Raw genomic sequence first — 22,299 nt, forward strand, 5'->3', positions numbered from 1 at the left:
ACCAATGAATCCTAGCTTTGAAACTGCTGGAAGCTAAAGTTTTAAAACTGATACTGCAAAGTGAAAAATGAAATTTAACCAGGCATTTTGGTGAAGGAAAAATAATTTATTGGGTGTAACATGAAAAGCTGTGAGAGTAAACATCAATCTCATCTCAGACACATGCCGCTGATTGATGTTTGCTCTGTGCTGCTGCCTGGAGGTAAACTCTTTGAAATAGCAAAGTAGGTACTTTATCTGTCTGTGGATAGGAGCACAGTTTGTTAAGTTACTGCTTTTTTGAGACCCTGCTACATCTTTATGTTCAATCAAAGGGAAAACAGTAAATCAGAGTAATTGCTTTACCCCATGGCATTCCTGTTTGTAAATGGGAAAAAATACTGTAAAAATCCTCAAATTAACTTCTGCTGTTCAAACTAGATTAAAAGTTTAAAGGAGTCAGAGGGTATTTTATTGATTATGCCATTTGTTTATCAAAGGCATCCTCGTTGTTGTAATCAAGCTAATAGTTCAGATGTCATAGGGGAGAATGTTTAATGCTCAAAAATGTAAATTATCATCTCTAAGAACTCCCCATAACCCAATAGCAAATAGTTCCCAAACAGGCATCATTTATACTTATCTGGGAACTAGAACCAAGAAACTGGCCAGTGAAAACCATGGACATGAATAGTGAAATAGAAAACAGGCACTGAATGACAGCTCTTTCATTTTAAGCACAACAATTCAGCAGTCAACCTGAATTATTGTAACTAAATTGTCAGAATTAAGACTATTTCCTGAAAATGTTTGGACTATTGTCTGTACAAGAACTGGGGCTGGTTAGTCCTTTTGGGGTTTAAAATATTGTGGAGATACAGGAATGATGGCTTATTTAAATTCAGAATCCAATTTCCATTTTTATTTTGGATTCATAATCGCTGTCCTGCATCAGGATTGGAATCCTCCCTCCACTTCTGTTGTATGAGTTTTTCCCTTGAATTACTCTATTTAGCTACTTTGGCATAAATATGGTAATTCAGGGGAGAATTAGACTATTAAATATTTGAGAAAATGTCCTCACTTCAACCTGAACATTTATTATATTGACTTGCGTGCCAGATTACAATTTGGGGGAAAATGTTGAGAATAATATCAGTAAAGCATTTAAAAATGTATATTCTTGAAATACTGCCTATTTTTCATGGCTTTGAAGCAGTTCCAACTTTGTTCATAAATCAGAAATGACCATGTGCTAAAAGTTCATTTTAAAGATATATGTGTCCTCACAGAAAGCTTGTTCAGTGGTCTAGTTTTATTCTTGAAACACAAGTCTATATTAGTTGTTTATGGTGTAGGTTGTGTTTTGGGGTGGTGCTTTTTGTTTGTTTGTTTGGAACACAATCAGCTCTCTACATTCCTGGGGGATAGTTAGGGACTGCACGTGACAGTTTGGGGATATGTTCATTTCCGTGATGCTGGAAGTGAGTGTTGTGTGTGACAGCGTTTTGTATTGAACCTCTTAATCTGATTACAGAAGAAGGGTCAGTTGGAGCACAAATGGAGAAGTTGTCAAAACCTAGGAAGCTCAACCCTTGCAAATGGGATCTTCATCTTCCCTAGCAAAAGCCTGGCAGAAGCCTGTGAGAATTGTGTGGTTTTGGCAATTTAAGAAATTGTTCTATGTTAGAGTGAAGCATCAACCCTGCTTTTGTTATTTAATATATCTAGACTTCAGGTTCTGAAAGGTTTGTGGAAAGTGTCATGTATAGCTGCTGTGGTGAAGGAGATCAGCCTCCTGGGTCAAAAACATTAACTACAAATAAACAAGCTACTCCTGCTAAATATGGATCAAAGTATTTATGTATGTGGGAGGGTAGAAGAAAGGGGGGGTGGGGAGTGGAGGGGTTGCATAGCCCACAATTTGGAGAATAATGAACTAAGTCTTTAGACTGGAAATTTATATTGGAGGGTCTGGAAGAGCAAGGGCAAGGATTGGAGGTTACTGCAAACCACAACCTGGTCAGCTATTGTGACCAGGTGTGTGTTCCCTGTGTGGTAGTGCCTTCCTGTGTCATGCCAGCAGGGCAGCCTGAGTCACTGCAGCCTGAATCACTGCTGCCTTCGACAGAAAATAAACTGATGGAAGGCAAGGGGAGCACCAGCAATCTCACCCTCACTTTACCTACTCATTTCTTTTGCAACCTCAAAGATGCCAGCTGTTGTGAGGATGGTGATCTTATAGAAAAATGACAGTATCCTCCCTGAATCTTCCCTTAGTAATGTGGCAATTTTGTGGTTTCTGAAAAGGTCAAGCAGCATTGCTATGCACACCATACATCTGAGAAAGTGTCTGATTACTCAGTGAAGGTACAATGCTTTAGTTTGTGGAAAACAACATCTTCATCTGAATGCAAAACTTGGACATTCCCTGAAACTGAAGGAGATGAAAATATGTCAAGTGTATTGTCTCCATGTAGTTCTTCGTGCAAATTAGACATTTTATTTCAGTTATTCCAAGCAGTGATGTCTGAGGGAAGTAAATTGAGTCAGAAATAGTGTGCTTTAAAAAAAAAAAAAAAGATGACTTTTCAACACTAAAAACTTTAGGCTTTTTATATGATTGCCTTCAGCCTAGCCTGAGATTACATAACTCTTTGGACTTCATAGGAGATTAAATCCAGTCCCAGTTTTTTCACGTAAGGTTATTGCTCTGCTCCTAGGCTGTCCCCTGAGCCACCTCTGTCTATTTCTAATTAAGACTAAAAGAAGCAGTTCCTTCTGATGTCAGGAGTAGTGTGGAGAAAGCTATGAACATTTCTGAAACCTATGAGTGTTTCTGTCAATAATGTGCAGAGGCTGATGCTGCAGCTGCCCCCTCATCAGGCATTGGTGTGCCTGTTCTCTCATCTTCAGGCTGGTCTCATGGAGAGCAATGCTTATTGTAGAATGGGTGGCCATTAAGGAAATTTTCCAAAAGCATCACAACAGATTGAAATTTATCAAACATGCCTAGTCTGAGAAGTTTGGAAATCCATTCTTACTCTGATTTTTAAAATACCTAAGAGCAAAATTATTCAAAGTATCCTAGAGGAAGCAGATAAGGTAGGGGTGCTGTGACCATGTGTGAATTGAGCCTGAGACATTGGTATTCAGACATGTTTCTCTGGTAAGTACAGTATGTCTTTTGGAAGATCTTAAGGCGGAGATAAGTAAGAGTGTGATTTTAAAGCAATGTGCTAAAACTGAGATAGTGTAATTTTTATAATACAATATTTATTCATGTAAAACTTTAGCAAGTGTTTGACTTCTTACTCATGTTTCAGTTCATGTCCTTTAGGCATGAATTTGAAACAGGCGCAGCATTTAAAAACAACAATATAACATTTAAAAACTATTTAAATTCATCCTTTCAGAGTGTGACCCATATGAAACGAACATAAATGACACTTGAGAAATGGATGGTTGTATGTTCTTTGGTTTCCAAATCTTGCAATACCAGTTCAACATTTTGACCCATACTAGCAAAACTCTTCAATCAATAAACTGTAGTGTGAGTGTGCCTACAACACATATGTATACATATATCACCCACATATGCACACATGTCCCAGTGAGGAAAAAAATCTTGACATTTATGTGAACTTGTTCTTCATGGCTTGGCTGTGGAAAAGACAAACACTGTAAGTGACTAAAATAAGGATATGTGTACATTTGGGATTGTTTTAAATTACAAATTCTAAAACAATAAGGAAGAAAACTATTAAAAAGAATAATTTTCCATTAACTGAAGTGTTTGCAATAAAGACATTACAGCAGTTGGCAGTATTCTCCTCAAACCAAAATAAATAAATACATTTGGTGACATACGTTCAAGGAAATGTGATTGCTGCAATGTTCATGCAAATAAGAAGCAGCCTCACAAATGCTAGAGATGTTGCCATCTGGTATTATTGAAGGAATACAACTCTCAACTTGTAGCTCTTCCTGTCTTAACTGCTTATAGATGGCATATTAGTCATTTTTGCCACTTGCATAATCATTCTAAATTATTGCATGGTGTGCATTGCATTGCCAATAGTGAACTTCTCATTTGAGGAAGGGGCTCAGTGATCAGACAACTTGTATGTCTTCATCACATATGTCTTGATCAAATAAAGGGATAAAAATGCCCTTCCACTTCAGGAATATGACACTAGTGCATTTTTAAATTTGTATGAAGAAAAATGTTGTGCTTGTTTACTTCCTAGAAACTGGCTAGAGATCAGTTTTGTAATTAATCTCAGGGGAGCTGCCCATCTCTATGTGACTGTAGCTAGAGTTCAAATGCAAAGGGTCTCAAAAAGTCAAGAGGTTCTACTTGGGGAAACATGGCTGAGGATGAAGTTAACTGGATCACTGCAGCTCCAAAAAACTGCTATTCGGTGTGGCAGAAAGTCTTCATTAGACACAGAGCTCATTGTTAGAAAGTCTTTTACCCTGAATTAAATGATGGGAGTTTGTTCAGATAGCATTATATAGTGACTGAGGAACGTTGCTCACATAGCAGTGAGTGATAGCTGCTCTGCCTGTGGCCTCAGTAGCATGTGCAGCAGGTGATCTCCACTCACAGGGACTCTATGAGAAGGTCTCTGCTATCCTCTTTTTCCTGGACAAAGGCATTTTTCATTCTGAAAACTCCACCCCTACAATTGCACTGCTTTTCAAAGGGAGAGTGTTGGTGTGAGTATCATGGATTGCTCATGAGAAATCCAGGATAAAACTCAAAAAAGCTCAACTACCTCTAAGTGGTTGACAGGTGGGTGGAGATTGTCTCCAACCTGCTGTACTGAAACCTTGTGTTCACAGTAAACCCCAGTGTTTGAGAGCTCTGCTCAGCATTTGGCATCTATTCTCAGATGTCCCCAAACCCATCGGGAGGGTACTTTCCAGTCCAGTTTGCATTAGTGATATTAACAAGTGAAGAAGATTTTGTGTTCCTTTGGTGACTGCTAAGGCATTGTTTTAAAATACTAGTTGCATCTAACATATCCTATGTATTTTTGGCGCTCTCAGGCCTTGGATTAGAATCATGTAGTGGTGGGCCTTTTAACTGCCTTGCCTGAGGCATGCTAGGTAATGTCACATGGGTAGCCAATGCAGCATACGTTTTGCTAACTGGGAAGCTGGTTAGCAAGACAAACTTTTTCATATTAACACATGGTACACTTACATGACATTAATACATATTTCTACTTTAGAGATTTTCAGTGCCAGAAGAAAGGCATTAGCTGAGCTAAGCAAAATAAGCAATCAGTGTACTCATCAGATTGTCCCAAAATAACATGTGAACCTTATTAGACACATTGGTTTTCTTTGTGAGGAGAATAAAACATGGCAGACTGAAATGTGCAAACCTGTGTTGTTCTGTGGAAACGCAGGGAAAGGATTCTTTGGTTTACTTTGTCATACATCAAACTAGAATTCTTGGGGGGGATGATAATTTTTATTAGCCAGATTAGATAATTTTCTATAAATTAATACCATTGTGTAATGCAGTGATTTTGGTCTCACTCCAGATGCACTCTATCAGCCACATATACACTATCATGCCAGTATTCATTTATGCGTGCTCTGAAGTTGTGATAGTGTCAAATCCATCAGAAAGAGGAATTGTTTCAGTAGTAGTTTCATGACTTGGCTGATTAACAGAGATCAGAAGCAGTAGTCTAACTATGGAAACCACTACAGCATGTAGTTTTAACAGCTCTTTAGGGAGATAGTTAATGAAAGAATCACTACAGAAACACAGCCATGTGGAAAAAAAGGAGCATTCTCATACAACACTCAGAGGATATGTCATAAGTGGAAATATGTTCATAATTTCTATTTACTCATAGCTGTAATTACCATCTGCCTTAACAGTACTTTCAGTCTTTGTCAAAGTTGCTTAGATATTTCCTTTGTCACATCTCAAGCAGAGAAGTTTTGCACAGACTAGATCTTGCCCTGTGATTTCTTCTTTATTCTTCTCTAAGAATTTAATTATCTATTCTCTGTGTGAAGAAAGCACCAGCATTCCCAGAGACCTGAGCTCTCCAGCCTGCTTGGACTGGCATTCATCTGATTCATGTTTTTTGCTTATTTTTACCATCTGTCTGAAAAACAGAGTTCTTCACTTTTAAATTCGTATTGGCTTGTATGTTGCCTGCTAATTTTTAACTCTTAAAAAGCTATTCCTCTTTTTTGCTGCAGTGTCTATGAACCAGATAGAAACGTGCTGCGAAGGAAAGAATGGGAAAGGAGAAATCAAGAGGCCCAGCAGGAGGATGGCACATTTAACACAAGTTACTCCCTCTTCAGTGAACCGTACAAGGTAGATGCTTCCCAGCTGGGTGGCTATTTATTTATTTATTTATTCCACAGTACAGAAATGCAGCCTGAGGAAGTCATTACTCAGATTTCAGCACCCTCCAACAAGTGTTAGCTTCACAAAATTCACAGAGAACATTTATGGTTCATTGCGAGTCAGATTTTTATCTGTCTGTCTATCTATCTACCTGATCTATATGTCTGTCAATCGAACCTTCTTATAATGTTCACTGCACACAATAATGAAATAAACTAGAGTTTTCTTAACAATATTTAGGATAGAATTAAAACTAGGAGGTGAAGATGCCCTGTTGTTGCATCACTTAGAAGAAAACAGTTGTGTTCACATGTGCGAAGGTCAAGCAATACAGTGAACATTATGCCCTGGCCAAGGTTAATGCAATGAAATATCTCTTTTTTAAATTTTTTTTTTTCTTGTCTGCTAGACAAGTTTTGCCCTCACCAAAGGCAGAAGTAGCTTAGGAATTTCAAATCCCTGTTTTATTCCTCATGGTAACAGTGGTGTGGTGAGGCACAGCTGTTTCTCCCCACTCCCTGTTAGAAGACTCAAGCAGGATCTTCTGCACTTTGCAGAAGCCTACAAACCAAACCCTTTGGAATAAAACTAGAGAGTGGTATCCTAGGGGAGTCACTCCTTTCCCTCAGCTAACCCAGTAACTTTGTGCATCACAACATTGTCATGTGTTGTCTTCTGTGCCTTTCTGGTAATGTCCAAGTTACTGCTACAACCACTGTGTTGTGAGATGTTCCCTCCATGCAGCATCACTTGTCCTTGATGCTTTGGATGCTTTAGTACCTCTTTCCAGGTGTCTGTGGTGGGTTGAAGTTTCCCCCGGCATTAACTCAGCCAGACTAACTTAGTTAGAAGCAAATGAAGCTGTATTTACAAGCAAAAAATCTACATTCTACAAGGGAATGCAATGAATATGTACAAAATATACAATATTTACAATATTATACAAATATTTACAATTAGCAAAATAACAAGAAACCCCCCCGGTCCAAAAGACCAGGGAAGCTGCTCTGCTGCCCCCCCAAACCTCCCCCCACCCCCTGTACCAGAGAGATAGAGAAGAGCTGGAAGAAAGCAGTGTTAGTCTTATCTCAAAGGCCAGTCAGAAACACCGTTATCTCCTGGGCAAAGCAAAATGGCCAATTTGGATATGGAGGTTTTAAGTTCCTCCTTCAGCTCTTTCATGCAATTCCTTATCTCACCAGACAGAGTTTCAGTAACTGAAACCAAAGAAACACATGTGAAACTATCCTCCAGTTGTCCCATTTGGTCAGTGAAATGGCCAACAGTAGGAGGCATTCCCCCATAATTTCTTGCCACAATTCTGCTTGCCAGAATAGTAGCATAATTAGGAGGAGCAAGTTTGATGAACTTTTTGCCAAGACCTGTTCTCACAGGAATTTATTCAGGATTCAGAGTACCATGGTTTCCATACCTCACCTCTCTCAAATGCTTAATTCCTTCATCCATGGTGTTCCAAGGCTTAGGATTCCATGGAAGGTCATCTCTGCATGGGTACCTCATAAGAGCTGCCAGTAAAAGGCATGTCCACAAAGAAACCTTACCAAGACACCTGCCCAGATGGTTATCTATGCCACTATCTTTTGAGAGGCTTCCAAGCTGAGATGATGACTTGTCTCCCACTACTAAAGCTGGTGTGCCTGTATTGAAACACCTGCCAAGTCAGGCTAGAATTGGCTTATTCTCTCCTCTAATGTATGCCTGATTTCCTGTCTGGGGCCGTTTGCTGTTTGGATGTCATTGTCTTCTTCATCAGACTCCTCCTCTTGAGGCTGCTGTCCCCATAATCCTGCTGCTACTCTCCTAAGGATCTCTTTAAATTCAGAAGCACCTCCACTAGCTCCTGACCTACCAAAACCTGTATCCTGTCCTGCATCTCCTCTATCAAGTGATGGTCTCAGTAATTCAGCTATATCTTTAAGGCAACTTTCTCTCCATTCTCGGTAGGATCCTTGTTAACAGCAGAAGGTCCCTCACCAGCAGAGGGATCTTCCTGTTCCCATCATTCTTGCTGTTCTCTGCCTTGCACCTGCCCCTTTTGTCCAAAGCTGCAATTTAACTGGGGCTATGTTTGAATTTACAGCAGGCTTAGCAGGAGCGTAGGAGGTTTGCAAGGAAGCAGCATTGGCAGGCAGGCTTTGAGACCCAGGGGCTGCTGCAGAGCTCCCCCCAGGTCCTGCTGCTGCAGGAGGAAGTGATTTTGCCTCTCTAATAACTGCCGGTGAAGCTGTGGCTGCCATTTTAGCTGCTGGTGCTGATGCTGTGACCACCATCTTAGCTGCTGGTGCCATTTTTGTGGGCTGCGTCTGCCCCACTGCTGCTGGCTGAATGCCAGAAATGCCGGTGGTTTCATTGAGAGATGCTTTACCAATAACTCCTCCCTTCCTATTTGCAGACATTTGCCCTGTCCCTCCTGTTTCTCCTGTCTGTCTTGTCTCTGTCCTTCTTCATCACTAGAAATCTCTGGGTTTGAGTTAGAGCTATGTCTCCTACACCTATGCCTACTCTGTCTAAATATAGAACACCTATTTATTGCACATCTCTCCCAGTACAGTGCAATTAACAAGAACACAACTATTATCACCAACAGCAGATTCACACATAGCAAATAAATCACTTTGGAATCCCAGCTGCTCACATAGGTCTCACCTACAGGAATGCTGAATTCTTATATGTCTGCTGGCAACGTGGTATTTTTGTATTTTTGTAATGTGGTGGGTTGAAGTTTCCCCCCAGCATTAACTTTTAAGCCAGACCAACTCAGTTAGAAGCAAATGAGACTGTATTTACATGCAAAAACTACTCTCTGCAATGGAATAAAATGAATATATACAAAATAGACAATATTTACAATATTACACGGATATTTACAATTAGCAAACAACATGAAAACCCCCTTGGTCCCAACAACCAGGGAAGCTGCTCCACTGCCCCCCAAACCTCCTCCCTCTTCCTGTACCAGAGAGAAGGAGACTGAGAGAAAGGAGCTCTAGTCTTACCTCAAGGTCAGCCAGAAGCGTTGTTATCTCCCAGGTGAAGCAGACAGCCAAGGTCACAAGAGAAAAGAAAAGGAATGGGAATGGAAGTGAAATGTGAAGAATTGTTATGATACAGCTCATTTTACCACAGACATTTATCCAATGAATTTGTTTAGAATAATCTTTTGTTTTCTTTTTTACACCCAGTAGTGATTTATTTATATTTTTCTACTTTCCTGCTCAAAATCTGCAGCTAAATTTTAAAGGCATAGCCTAAAACTGGCACAGAATCCCATTTAGAACCTGGCTTGTGTGCCTGACTTCGATGCTTCTGTGTTTCTTCACATGCTCCAGGGTCAGCTTTCAGCCTGCTGTTTTTCCAGAGTTCCAGACTTGTTTATTTCTAGTTTCTAATAAAAAAAGAAAGATCTTCTACTTTCAAATTATGTCCCTTGATAGAATACAGTTTTCTCTGCCTTGAAGCTGACCTCCAGCTGCCCAAATTTCAGATTCATTACAAAGGCATTTAGAAACCATGGGAAATGTCTCAAACTCCTCAGGGCTCTACTTTAAAAAGTATTCTGTGAGACCAATCAAGGGCTAATTCATGGAAAAAAAAGTCTGAAAAGCTTGTCAGCTGAGTCTTGGCACTTGGTAGGGCTCTGCTGCAACAGAGACTTAATAAAAGTCATAAAAAGGACCTGTCCTTTTTCAGAGGTTTTGATGTTGTTTTGTCCATTGTACCTGAAGTTGTTAATATTCGAGCTCAAAGCACTTAGAAAAAAATGGTATAACTGGAATATTTAGTGCATTTCTGTTATTACCTGTGTTCTAATATACCTCCTGCCATAGCACAGGCTTCCTGTATCATGAACCCACCAGTAGTTTGTGAGCTATGAAGTCTTGAAGGCACTTATGCAACCGCAGTATTATTCCATCAACTTTAATAGGAGTCAATGAAAATTCATTGCTGTCTTTAGAAGTACAGAAGCTACTGGTTTGGTGTCCTATAGGGAGATCAGAATAATAGCTCCATCCACATTTCTTAGCTTTGAACACAATGTTCCTGTTTTGGACAAGTGTGTAAAGAGGGTGCTGCAGAAATGCATCCCATAGCTGGCTTTGCTAAGGGAATGTGGAGCAAGCTAAAGTCCAGGACAGTAGTATAATTCACCCATAGCTTGATTGGTGTGGCCATCACAAATTCTTGGGATGACACCCAACACCCAGGTGTTTCCAGAAGGGAATGAAGTTAAGCAGACATTCACTGCAAGCTCTGATTAAATTCAATATTCCTCATCACAGCTTGAGAAACATGAACTGAAGCCAAAGAATTTGACTGGAAATCTATTGTATCTTATGTCCTTTCCCACCTTGACTTGTATCACTACTCCTGTAACATCGCATTTTCTGAGAAGTTCTGACTCTTCATGTTGCCCCTTATCCTGTTCAAAGTATCCATAGCAACCCTTTATGAAGGATTATAGGAAATCCAGTATCTTACGTAAAATGGCTTTTACAGGGGGTGAAAAGTAGGAAACTCATTCTGGATAAATCCTGGATAGAATGTCTTACCTCATTAACCATATCAGTATTTTTATTGAAGAAAAATCTGATGGCCTTCCATACAACTGTAAGATTTGATTTTGTAAGTGGTGTACCTTGCAGTCTTCACGTGAACGGATTCATCTTGCATTGCAGAAGAATATCAGAGCACTCTAAGTTAGAAAAATTTGCACAGAATCCTTTTCCTGCATACTCCTTCTGTGATCATACTTTTCCCATGTGAATGATTAAATAAGGCCAACAATATTTCAATAATAGGATAAACTCTTACGTCTAAGGCTCATTACAAGTTACCTCAGATGCCATCTTGTTCCCAAGAGAGTGTAGGTGAACTGTTCTGGATGAGATCAGCTCAACACAGAATCTTCTCACCTGAAGTTGTCCCCAGTGGGACAGAAGGAACAAACACCATGAACCAGTTGTTAGCATGTGCCATGGTACAGGTCAGTTTGCTGCAATTTTTTCTTGCAGTTATCTGGGATATTTTAATACAGCATGTCTCTGTGTGGTCTTCATGTCACATCCATATAGAAGACAATCTGCTGACTTTCCTGAACTACTAATAGTCTGCAGATAATTTGCAATTAGGCTTTTATTTCCTTCCCATCTGAATAGCAGCCATCAGGAAGAATGGGTCACCTGTTAAAGAAGTTGGACTTCTTAGGGGCAAAACTTAACACATAAATTCTCCTGCATTCATGAACCTAGAGGCAGCTGAATGGAGAGCTACCCTACTACTCTTTGTGCTACAGGAGACTGATGTCAGGTGCCCCATTCCATTTGGTGGTCCACATTGCCGTGCTCCTGTCAGGGAAGGAAACCTCATATGCATGCTGGCTGAGTCAGACTGGTTGCAGGCCCAAGGGCAGATCTGTCTCTGTAGAGGGAAGCTGGAAAAATGCCTCTCTACAAGGCATCTCTGCAAGGTGGAGGATACACCAGAAGCATAGAAGAGATCCACTGGATAGAAGGAAAATGTTATGTGCCTTTCAGGAAGTAATTCTGCTGGTTAAGGAGATGTCTTAGTGTAGAAGCCATTTAATTGACCTCAGGAGACATTATCTTCAACTTTCTTTCTTTTTAGATGTATATGATACTTCCAATTTTAAAAGCCTCATTAATAATTTCTACTTCAGTGTGATTCCTGTGAAGCAAAGGAATTTTAAACCCACTTGCTGTCTGTGAATGAATGCTTTATATTTATTTCTATAGCAGGTTACTGTCTTGGTGACTACAACAGAGGCACATGCAGGGAGAAGGTCAGGCTGTAGTGGTTGAACAAACATTGAAACAAACACATACCAGAAAGCTAGCTGTAATGTATTTTATAAAAATTTCAAAGTGGTGTCCTTGAAATTTGAAAGGGACAAGTTTCTAGCAAGACAAGACTACTTCTGTCTGACTTAGGAATTCTTCCAATTGAAGTTGAAAGCTAACGTGTGACAGTCACTGCACTCATTTATGGGAGACTTTTCCTTGGATTCAGTTTTTTTAGCAGGAAATCTTAAGAAAAATCTGAACTGGGGGAGTTTCCTATACATTTTTTGTTTGAATAACTTAATTTTACTCAAAGGCTTAAAAGCAAAAATACCCTGAATTTTCCAGAGTAACTGGTGTTGCTGCTTCATCTTTTGTATTTTTTAAGGCGGACTTCTCCCTTTCCTTGACTCCCTTCTTTATCCTTCTTTCTGTTTTCCTCTAAAACCAGTCTTGTGATGAAAGCTTGGCCTTCTGAAGCCAATAGGAGTTCTTCCATCCAGACCCCATGTCTGGAAGAGAGAAAGAAGAACACTCATTACTGTCTTCCTCTGAAAACATAAAGCAAAGAACATCACATGCCTGAATCTTGGCAGGGTTCAGAAAAATCTCTGCTGCATAAATGCTAATGATACATCCTTTTGCTTACAGTAGCTTTTTAAAGCAAGTTTTCAATCTTTTTGAGTATGCTTTATTTGCTTCTTTTATTTCTATATGGGGCTTCTGCCTTTTCAGTCAGAAGTAAATGGATGATTTTAAAGGCAATGATTAATCTTAAAGGGGACTGAGGGTGTCTGTGTTCCCCATGCTGCACACAGTAAGCACTGAGCATGTGAAGAATTTGGGGGGAGGAGGATGGTGTTCTGGTCACCTTTTTCCTTCCTTCCCTCCCACCCCCACCTTCAAAGAGGAGAGTGCACTGGAGCAAGCATCCTGTCAGTGTATTTTCTAAGCAGGGGCATAATCATCTGTAGTATTTCCATTGTCCCATGAGCTGTATTCAAAACACCTCACAAATTTGATTGGCTTAGACTGGGAGGTTCATTCAATGCTTACACTGGATGTTGTGTGGCTTCTCAGTTGCTGTAGAAAAACTTAGGCAGGCAGATAAGGAAAATGGGAATGCAGTGTTTTTACTCAGGGCTATACAGGGTGTGCACTGGGTTATAGGAAAAGTTTTATCATGGTCAGATTTAATCCAAACCATTCCGTGTAGTTGCAATAATAAATTTTGTAGTTTCCAGGTAATATACTTTAACTACTGCATGATACCAGTGATAGATTTATTTTTTTATATACTCTAAGGCCCTTTATAGCTTTTCCAGTTCAGGGTAGATTTAAGATGTTGACAAGTGTCTTCAGAGACAATAAGGATTTTTCGATTTCATCGCTCAACACTGTTGCTGAATAAGGCAGTGCTACTTCAGTAAGGATTACAGCATGAGCATGCAGGGAACTTTTTTCCTTACACTGACCATTGCAGAACACACCATTTTTGTTTTGCAGACTAACAAGGGTGATGAGCTCTCGAATCGCATCCAGAATACGCTGGGCAACTATGATGAAATGAAAGACTTGTTAACTGACCGATCAAACCAGAGCCACCTTGTTGGGGTTCCAAAACCTGCTATTCCTCAGACATCTCTCCTCAAGGCTGATGAACATCTCATTGCAGACTCGAGGACACCTCCTCCTGTTTCCAGCACCACTTCTTCTACACCAACTCCACCTGCCCAACAGAGCAAAAGCGCCACAATGGGTTGGCAGAAGGCTGGACACAATGTGGCTTTGGAGGGCCAGCAGAGAGCAAGCAAGCATGGGCACCGGTCACTGGAGTCACACAAGGGTGACTTCAAACTGGCAAGCCAGAAATCCAATCTGGAGAAACTAAAACGCTATGCATCGAGTCCCTCCTCCTCCAACACTGCCCAGCCAAGCTCACTGAGGGCTACACTAGGTGACAATGTCAACAGAGTGCAGCAGCCAGCAAAGCTCAACTGTAGCTCAGAAGGAGGAGCTCCAGCACAAGAGAGGCCAGCAAAGCACGCTGGTGGGCACTGTGTTCAAAACTTCCCATCCTCGCTTGCTTCGAAGCCCAGTCTGGTTCAGCAGAAACCAACAGCCTATGTAAGGCCAATGGACGGTCAAGACCAGGCTCCTGATGAGTCTCCAAAGCTGAAGTTGCCAGTAGAGACGACCAAGTCGTATAGGGGAGTGCCTTCTAACAAGCTTAATTCAGCCAGGACGAAGTCAAAGATAGCCAAGTTCAGCATTCCTAAGCAAGAAGAGGTAAGTTTTTTTATGCCTTCTCAACATGAATGGATGATGGTGTCTTAGAAGTGAAAATTGCATCTGTCTCATTTTTAATGTTACTTTGTGCCTTTTTTTTTTTTTTTAATAACATTGATACAGCATATTGTAAATATCAACCTCACAGTAATGTAAATATATCTCAATAGTGAAATGCTTACTATCTTCAGGACTACATCTCCTACTATGGCACTGACTATGTATTATTTCACTGACTTTTTTTTTCTCCATATTGTCCACATATAAAGTCTGGATATTTTTAAACTGAATTTTTTTGCTAGGCTTGGCTGTTACTTCTAACTGTTCATACTTAGTAGACTTTTTTAGTCTTTGGCAGAGATGGAGTGTTCGTGATCAGAAGTAGTTCTGCCATCCTCAGTGATGTCAAAGTAGTTCACTAAATAAATTACTTAAACAATAGGAGACCTCTGGAATAGATGAGAGTATGTCAATAAGACTCTTCTTATAGTTCATCATACCTGTTTCTGTTTCAAACTGTTTTCAATGAAGATGGAGATTTTCTTCCTAAAGAAACACCATTGAAAGAACCCATCCATGCTACATGTATGAGAACATGTCTGAAAAACCTTCTGAACAGCATTTCTGTTATCATCAGGAGACAAGAAATATTTCTACTTGGACTTCATTTATTTTTGTTTGTTTCACATTCTCTTTATGCCTCTAGGACACCTGGCGTTTTTACTTAGTCTGTGATTTTCTGTTTGAGCCGTCTGGATGGAAAGGAAATGATTGGTTTTAGTAGAATAAGGGAAGATTTTTTTGCTTGAGTATTTAGAGGCCTGTATGTCAATACAAAAAGGGTCACTTCATCCTCTTGTGCAAATTGGTAGAGCTCTTACGACCTGAACATTTTATAGTATTTGTAGGCTTAAACAGCTTTGTCTGGCTGAATCACTGGAAGTTACTCAAATCAGACATGGTGATTCTTTATTGTTATTTGGCATCTGTGGTATGTCTTAAGATGATTTTATTCTTAATATTTTTGTTTCTGGTATTGTTAAAGGAAAGGAAAAATCTAATTTTTGGTGGAGTTTTCTGGCCTCTTAATGCTTGTTTTTCAGAAATGAAGTTGACTGTTGTATTCCCTCTTTGATTTGGTTTGGGAAAGAAATCTCTCTGGAAGCAATTACTTCTCTCAGCTCTTTTAGACATTATACCCATGTGGTTTTTCTCTGTGTTAAAATTCCATCAATTCCAAACAACACAGAGGTGATATGTTCTTCCTGAAAAAGAGTTGGTTTTAGGCTCTTAAGTCAGCTTTGATAAGCAAATTTAGCATTCACAAACTGCTGTAATTGTGTGGATAGATCAGGTAATGGCAGATACTAATATCCATTTAGCTATTATTACCTCTTTTAGACTTGTGCTTCTATCTGCAAGTGGAAAGCATTGTTAGAATTAAAGATGCCTGTGGCAGTTGTCTGGATCTTTCAAATTTTCCCCTTTACGTGTATGCAATACTCTAAGGACTAGTTTGGAAGGGGATTTTGATAGGCAATCATTTGTTTGTCTGAAATTCAGGTTTTACCATTTGCATTCCAAATTCGCTTACCTCAGGAAAGAAAGCTTTCTTTTGTTATACGTAATCCATACCAATGGATAAGGGTAAATGTATACTGCAGATTCTAGACTTGTAGAAGCATTTGAGATTCCTTTAAACTAACATTCTTAATTACTGATGGCAATGCAGGCTGTGGTAGGAGAGAGTAGACTGCAGGGTAGCTGCTAAGGCATTCACTGAACTCAGAAGAAACTACGTACTGTAGATGTCGAGGTTTGAAACTTGAACTAATGAAACATAGTGTTTAGATGTCATATTCGAGGGTTGAAAGTCCTGGTGATAAAATTGCTCAGCTTTTTTCCTTTATCCTGACATTTCCTTTGTTCTAACATTTTCCATCCCAAGTGGCACAAGATAAAATTGGTAACCCACTGGTATTGCTACAGGGAGTACTGACCAAGACTGACAGATTTTTCAGTCAGCATTGCCTAATCTAGCCTCCCTTTAATTTCGGGCATAATTCTTTTTGTTACAAAGATTTTTTCCATTCTTGTTATTTGTATCATACATCTCCTAGTGCAGTTTTGTAAGAATTTCCATGCATTTTTAAAATTCCTTCTTTCAAACTCATGAAACGTCTTTTTTGCATCAATGTCAGAAGTTTTAAGCTGATCTTAGCACAGAATGTGTCATGCTCCTGTGGACATTTGCAGGCAAAATGAGGCACCTCATGTTCAGTGAGGGGCTGAAGGTAATGCCCAGGAATGACTTTGTATCTAGTGACCATAGGATGGCCAGAGGACTGGAGTTGCCATATAGGATGATGACAACAAGGGAAAACAAGCTGACAAGTAAGTTGGAACAAGCTAGGCTGGGAAGCTGTATGGAAACAGAAATGAGAGTGGCAGAAAGAGCAGTCTTAAAAATACAAGAAGCAGAATCTGGGGACAGGGTATCTGGAGTACAGGTGGTGGAATGAAGCTTGGTGTCTGCTAAAACAAAAGATGTGTGGCTAACATGGGCTAGGTAAGGCAGTTAGCGTGGTCTGAGGTTTTATTGCAGGCAATGCTGTGAAGCTCATGGTTACTTTTTTATCCACCAGGACCCTTAGATCCTTCTCTGCAGAGCTGATTTACACACAGTCAGACCTCAGCCTGTACTGCTGATGGGGTTATACCTCCTCACATTCAGGATTTTCCATTTCCTGAAGTACTTGAGGTTTCTGTCATCCCATTTCTCTAGTCTGTTGAGATCCCTCTGGTGACACCATGACCCTGTGGTGTATCACCCCCTCCTCCCAGTACTGTATCCTCTCCAAACTTGCTGAGGGTGCATTCTGGCTGTTAATGAAAATGTTAAACAGTATTAGCTCTGATGTTGGCTGTGGCAATATTCCACTAATGACTGGCAGCCAAACAGGACTTTGTGCCACTGATCATCACTCCCTAAACCACTTTTAGAGCCTTTATTTTTTGTCTGCAGGACTAATTTTGCAATTACATATTTTTTCCTACTTCCAGCTCTTAAAATGTGTTTGTACTGATACCATGGTCCAAACTGTCTGCTTTTCAATTTGGTCTAAAGAAGTTCTGCATCTGCATAATTCAACTGAGAACTGAAGTGCAGGAGGCTGTGAGGGAAAAAAGATGCAAGGAGGGGAAGAAAGATTTGAGTGCAGGGTATAGACATGAGATAAAAGATGAGATTCAAAGGAGGAAAAATTGGGGGGCAAAGGACACAGGTGAAGCTGCCCAGCATGACAAAGTAGAGAGGTGAATGGTAAGAAATGACCGTTTCCCTAGCTCCTGCAGAATGGATTTTCTTTTAATGGGCATGTGGTGATGAGTGCTTGGTGTGACATTTCAGTTTTGTTTTGAGTATCATGTGGCTAAAGGCAGCTTCAAGTTCTGCAAAGAAAACCAGGAAACAAAAATATATTGTTAAAAGTATTGTGATTTGCAACTCCACTGACTAATGCCTTTGAGTCCTCTGCTTCCATGCACTTGCATTTAGCTTACAGAACTTTCCAGAATCTGTCAGTGTATCTAAATACCTACGTGCTGTCATTTTTTACCAGTTTGAAGGAACCATCAGTGGATAAATAAACACATCATGAAACAAAGTTAAGCCTCCCTGTAAGAACTGAAGAATAAGAAGCAATGTCATGCAAAGTTTGTGATTCTTCAGTGGTATACAAAATCCTCCACTCTGTGCCCCTTGAGGTTTTCAGACAAACAGGGCAGAGTTGTCAGCAGTACAATTATTATTCACTGGAAATAAAATCATTTGAATACAAATTATAGATCATTACTTTTCAATTAATGAAAAAGGTTGTTTTTAATGTAGTTCAATACTTCATTTAATATTTTTAATCAGTATTAAAAAGCCCTTTAATATCTCAACATAGACTGAATCTTACAATTTTTTTAAATTGTTTTAATGAGAATAACTTGGAAAGACCTGTGTGTAGAAAGGTAGCAGCTACTCATTTGGGAATTTAATCTTTAGGAGTCAGGTTCATCAGTGTTAATTAGAATCCATACCCAACCTCCCGGTCCTTCCAAAATTACCATAATGCTCCTTAGAAATTATAACTGATCATCTCAAGCACTGCTGTTTCACATTTTGAACTACTGTCAGTAAAAAAACAAACTACTGTTCTGGACAGGAGGAAAAATAATAAATGTAATACCAGGGTACAAAGGAAAAGAGGCAGGAATATCAAGTGCCTCTCTTTTCTGAAATTTTTGTTATGGTTGAGACAATAAGAAAAACCTAAGATGGCAGACCCCATTCTTTATATCTGATTATTTTTTTTTAAATTCCACCTTACAGTCTGCATACTGCTTTGTTATTACATTGAAGAATCCTTATCTATTGTCCTTTGCTTCTCTAAGAGTTATGGAGCAAGCAAATAGAGGTTATATTCAAGAATGACTAGCAATCTAATGGTGAAGTGGATAGGTTTGATTCTATTAAATTTGGGATCATGCTGATGTGAAATGTAGATCAGGTCACCATGAGGATAAATTCTTATTCTGTTTGTAAGTATACAACTTCTTCTGAAGCAGAAGCAATGCACAATAGAGTAAATGTTGATTTTTTTTTTTACATTTTTGCCCTGGCCTTAGTCAGGCAAATTCCTGTGTGCCTGTCTAAGATACTCTGCAGTCATTTTCATTTGAGTGGCTATGTATAGCTGTCAGCATTTGGCACATGCGCTAGCAAGTGTTCCTTAAATCTAATAGCTTTCTCTCACCTATCAATTCTGTCCCTATATGTTATTGGAAAGCCAAAAAAACCCCACAGGTCTTTCCTCCCCATATTCTCATCCTCTGAAAAAAACCCTCACAAATATGGACTTAGTGTCAGTAATTTATTCAAACCCAGACATTTTTAAGGAGAGCTTTGGTGCATAGCATGGTCTATTCCAGTTTAAAATTGAAAGTGGAAGTTCAGATGTGAAAGAACAAATGCAGGTACATTTCACTTGACAACAGAAACTCCAGTGTAAACTAAATTGGGAAGATTGTCATGATTGATGCTTCATTCCCCTGGAGAATGCCATGTATCTGGATATACAGGAAAGTAGAGGGGAGACAGTGTCTCACAAGAAAGGAAAAGGTTTTAGATGAGATCTGAGTAAGTGCTTTTGTCCAGAGGCACAATACCACCTTTCCCTTGATCCAACAGACCTTGTTGAATTGTTGCAGGACTGAGTTGAATCTAGGTTTTAATTTGCTTCCTGAATGTTCAGCTCTGTCACAGAAAGGCGGGAATTAAAACAGAAGAGCAGTTGAAAATGCTTTTAGATAAAACACGGGGGAGAGGATGAACACATTAGTAAAAAGGGTCCAGAGTTCTTCTGGCACTGTTCTAAGATGGTCCCAAAGAGACTGAAGTTCAGAATTAAGTGTGTTGATACTCTACCATTTATCATCTTCATTGAAGAATTGCAGTGCTTAAGAAGCTAGTTAGCAATTACAGCACTCTTGCAATGTAAGTACTGTAAGTATGAGCTAGTTGTAGATGTTTTCTTTCCCAGATGTTCATGGGAATGAGTTAGCAAGCTACATTTACAGGACACAGCTCAATTCATCCCTGTAGTGGTACCACTGACCTTCCCCACAAATCAAGCATGTTTTCCCACATTAAACAGGAAGGACTGGACAACAAGAGCAGTATGGTGCAAAGATCCCCATTAATCATAGGTTATTCAGGACCTTCGAGAGTATCTGTGGGAAGGCTGTGCATAACTTCCTGGTTTTATGTAGGAGAGTTCAACAGACTAGGACTGCAAAGAAAGAGAGTATTAAATGGATAGTGTGGTGTTTGAAATGGTCTGAACAAGCACAGCAGAGACCATGATGCACAAAGATGGATTTTCAGTACAGTTTTCAAATTGTGACACAGCCTCTGCTTTTCTTGGATTCTGCAGTTGCTGAGGTACACAGCAAAGCCGTGCAGGCAGTTCCACTGAACACAGTGGGTCTAATCCCTCTCATTATTCTTGCATGGCAGCTCTTACAAAAAGAAAACACTATTTACACTATTTTTACTTGACTGTTCTACTGTTTCTACCCTCAGTGAAACAAGTTTCTTTTCCCTTTAGAAATAAATATAAGAAACTTTTCCTCAGAAAGCACCAGCCAAGATTTCCATAGGCTTTCTGAAATAAGGGATTTCTTTGCATAGAGTCTAAAGTTTTCTGTGTGGATTGATTACCGTATAATACGTGCTATGTGTTTGTTGCTATGGTGAATTGCTTGTTGTTCATCATTGGTTTTCACTGGTAGGATGGCTATCATCAGAGAAAAATCTGTTGAAACTGAATGTAAACTTATGCTTCTTAGCGGAATTCCCTAATGCATGCACCTAACTTTTTGCAAGTTATCCTCAAGGTTCTTTTTCTTTCAAGTTATTGAAAAGTTACTGGGATCAGTTCATTGTGGTCTCTCGTAAGTCAGATCAGATCCTCCCTTTGATAAAACTAGTCTTTCCATCTTTTCAGAAGTTGAAAAAGGAACCACTTGTGTGACAGGGAGAGCTCAGTGAAAGTAAGAATACAATTAATTGTGAGAAAATTATATTCTGCTCTTTTTTCCCCCTCCTAATCAAGTGGATGGTTTAGTTTATGAATCAGCTTTGGAGCTGATACGAAAGTGTGTGCATAAAAATGTCCACAACCCTGCATAATTGCTTCTTTAGTTCCTTTTGGAAAGCACTAAAGTTATTGATGAAGGAAATAACATTTTAGAACTACAAAACCAGTTTTTAATTGCACATTTAGTCTGATTTTTTAATCCCTTGTAGTGCTTGTGACGATGATGATAACTGGATGTAGTAAAAAGCCTCCCTACCGGAAACAAAGTAACCTAATCAACCTTCTTTGTGAAATGCATTTCAGAGGATACATGACATTGCTATCATTTTTCCACTTTTAGCCCCATTAATATGTATTGCTCCCAGGCCTTTAAGGATATATAGCAGTTGGAGAAAGTGGCCATTTTCTGGATGTGGCTGCAGGAGCTGTGCACTGTGGCACAGCACTCCTGCAAGTACAAGGAGCTGTCCTCAGTGCAAGGTTTTGGCTGAACATCTCCTCCCCATCTGCTTCACAGCTCCTTAAATAAAGGAGTGCTTAGAAGGGGTTAGGGTAGAAACAGAGAGTAAGGCTTGTTGTAGATTTCAGATTACCAGTGAAATACTTAGATACACTCTGCTTCTCAGACCTCACATTGTGCAACACTAGGGTGTTGTGTCAGTGAAGTCCAAGCCCTCACTGCTCCTGCAGAGCACTTACTAATGCCAGCTCACATTCTCCTTTCCAGTAATTGTAGCAGGGTAGAGCACTTCTGCCTACTTTCTGTCTTCAGAGCATAGGATATAAACCTGATTTATATATTTTTTTAAATATCCATGAAAAATATTTTATAGCTTTGTTCTGTAGTTTCCCCAGTCTTTCATGCCACAGAGTGACATGAAACTGTCAGTGCTGAACATACTCACGGGGTCAGTTGTGACTGATGAGCAAGAGTACCAAAGGAAAATACAGTGAGCTTCACAGATCACTGTTAATTCCAGCTAAATAAATAATGTGTATGTGCCACTTGATGTATAAGGTTAGAGAGGTCAGACCTCCAGTAATTGTTGTAAATGCATGCAACCAGGCTAGAAGCAGTTAAAATCTTTATTGCTGGTCACATACATGCTTACAGTAAATGAAGACAAATATACCCTTAAATATCTGCATGTAACATACTATATTCATCCTGCACATT

The 22,299-nt window shown here is 39.6% G+C and overlaps 1 protein-coding gene across 1 annotated transcript in view; it reads left to right on the forward strand.

Moving 5' to 3' along the window:
* The window catches only part of AFF3 (ALF transcription elongation factor 3), a 365,437-nt gene that overhangs the window by 52,032 nt on the left and 291,106 nt on the right, over positions 1–22,299 (forward strand). The window contains exons 2-3 of the mRNA XM_068138610.1: positions 6,214–6,334; positions 13,693–14,475. Coding sequence (XP_067994711.1) covers positions 6,214–6,334; positions 13,693–14,475 — 904 coding nt within the window. The remainder of the gene's footprint in view (positions 1–6,213; positions 6,335–13,692; positions 14,476–22,299) is intronic.

The sequence above is a fragment of the Melanerpes formicivorus genome, unplaced genomic scaffold, assembly GCF_026170545.1.
Source record: "Melanerpes formicivorus ecotype bairdi unplaced genomic scaffold, bMelFor1.0.p_v2 SCAF_1, whole genome shotgun sequence".
NCBI classification, from domain to species: Eukaryota; Metazoa; Chordata; class Aves; order Piciformes; family Picidae; genus Melanerpes; species Melanerpes formicivorus.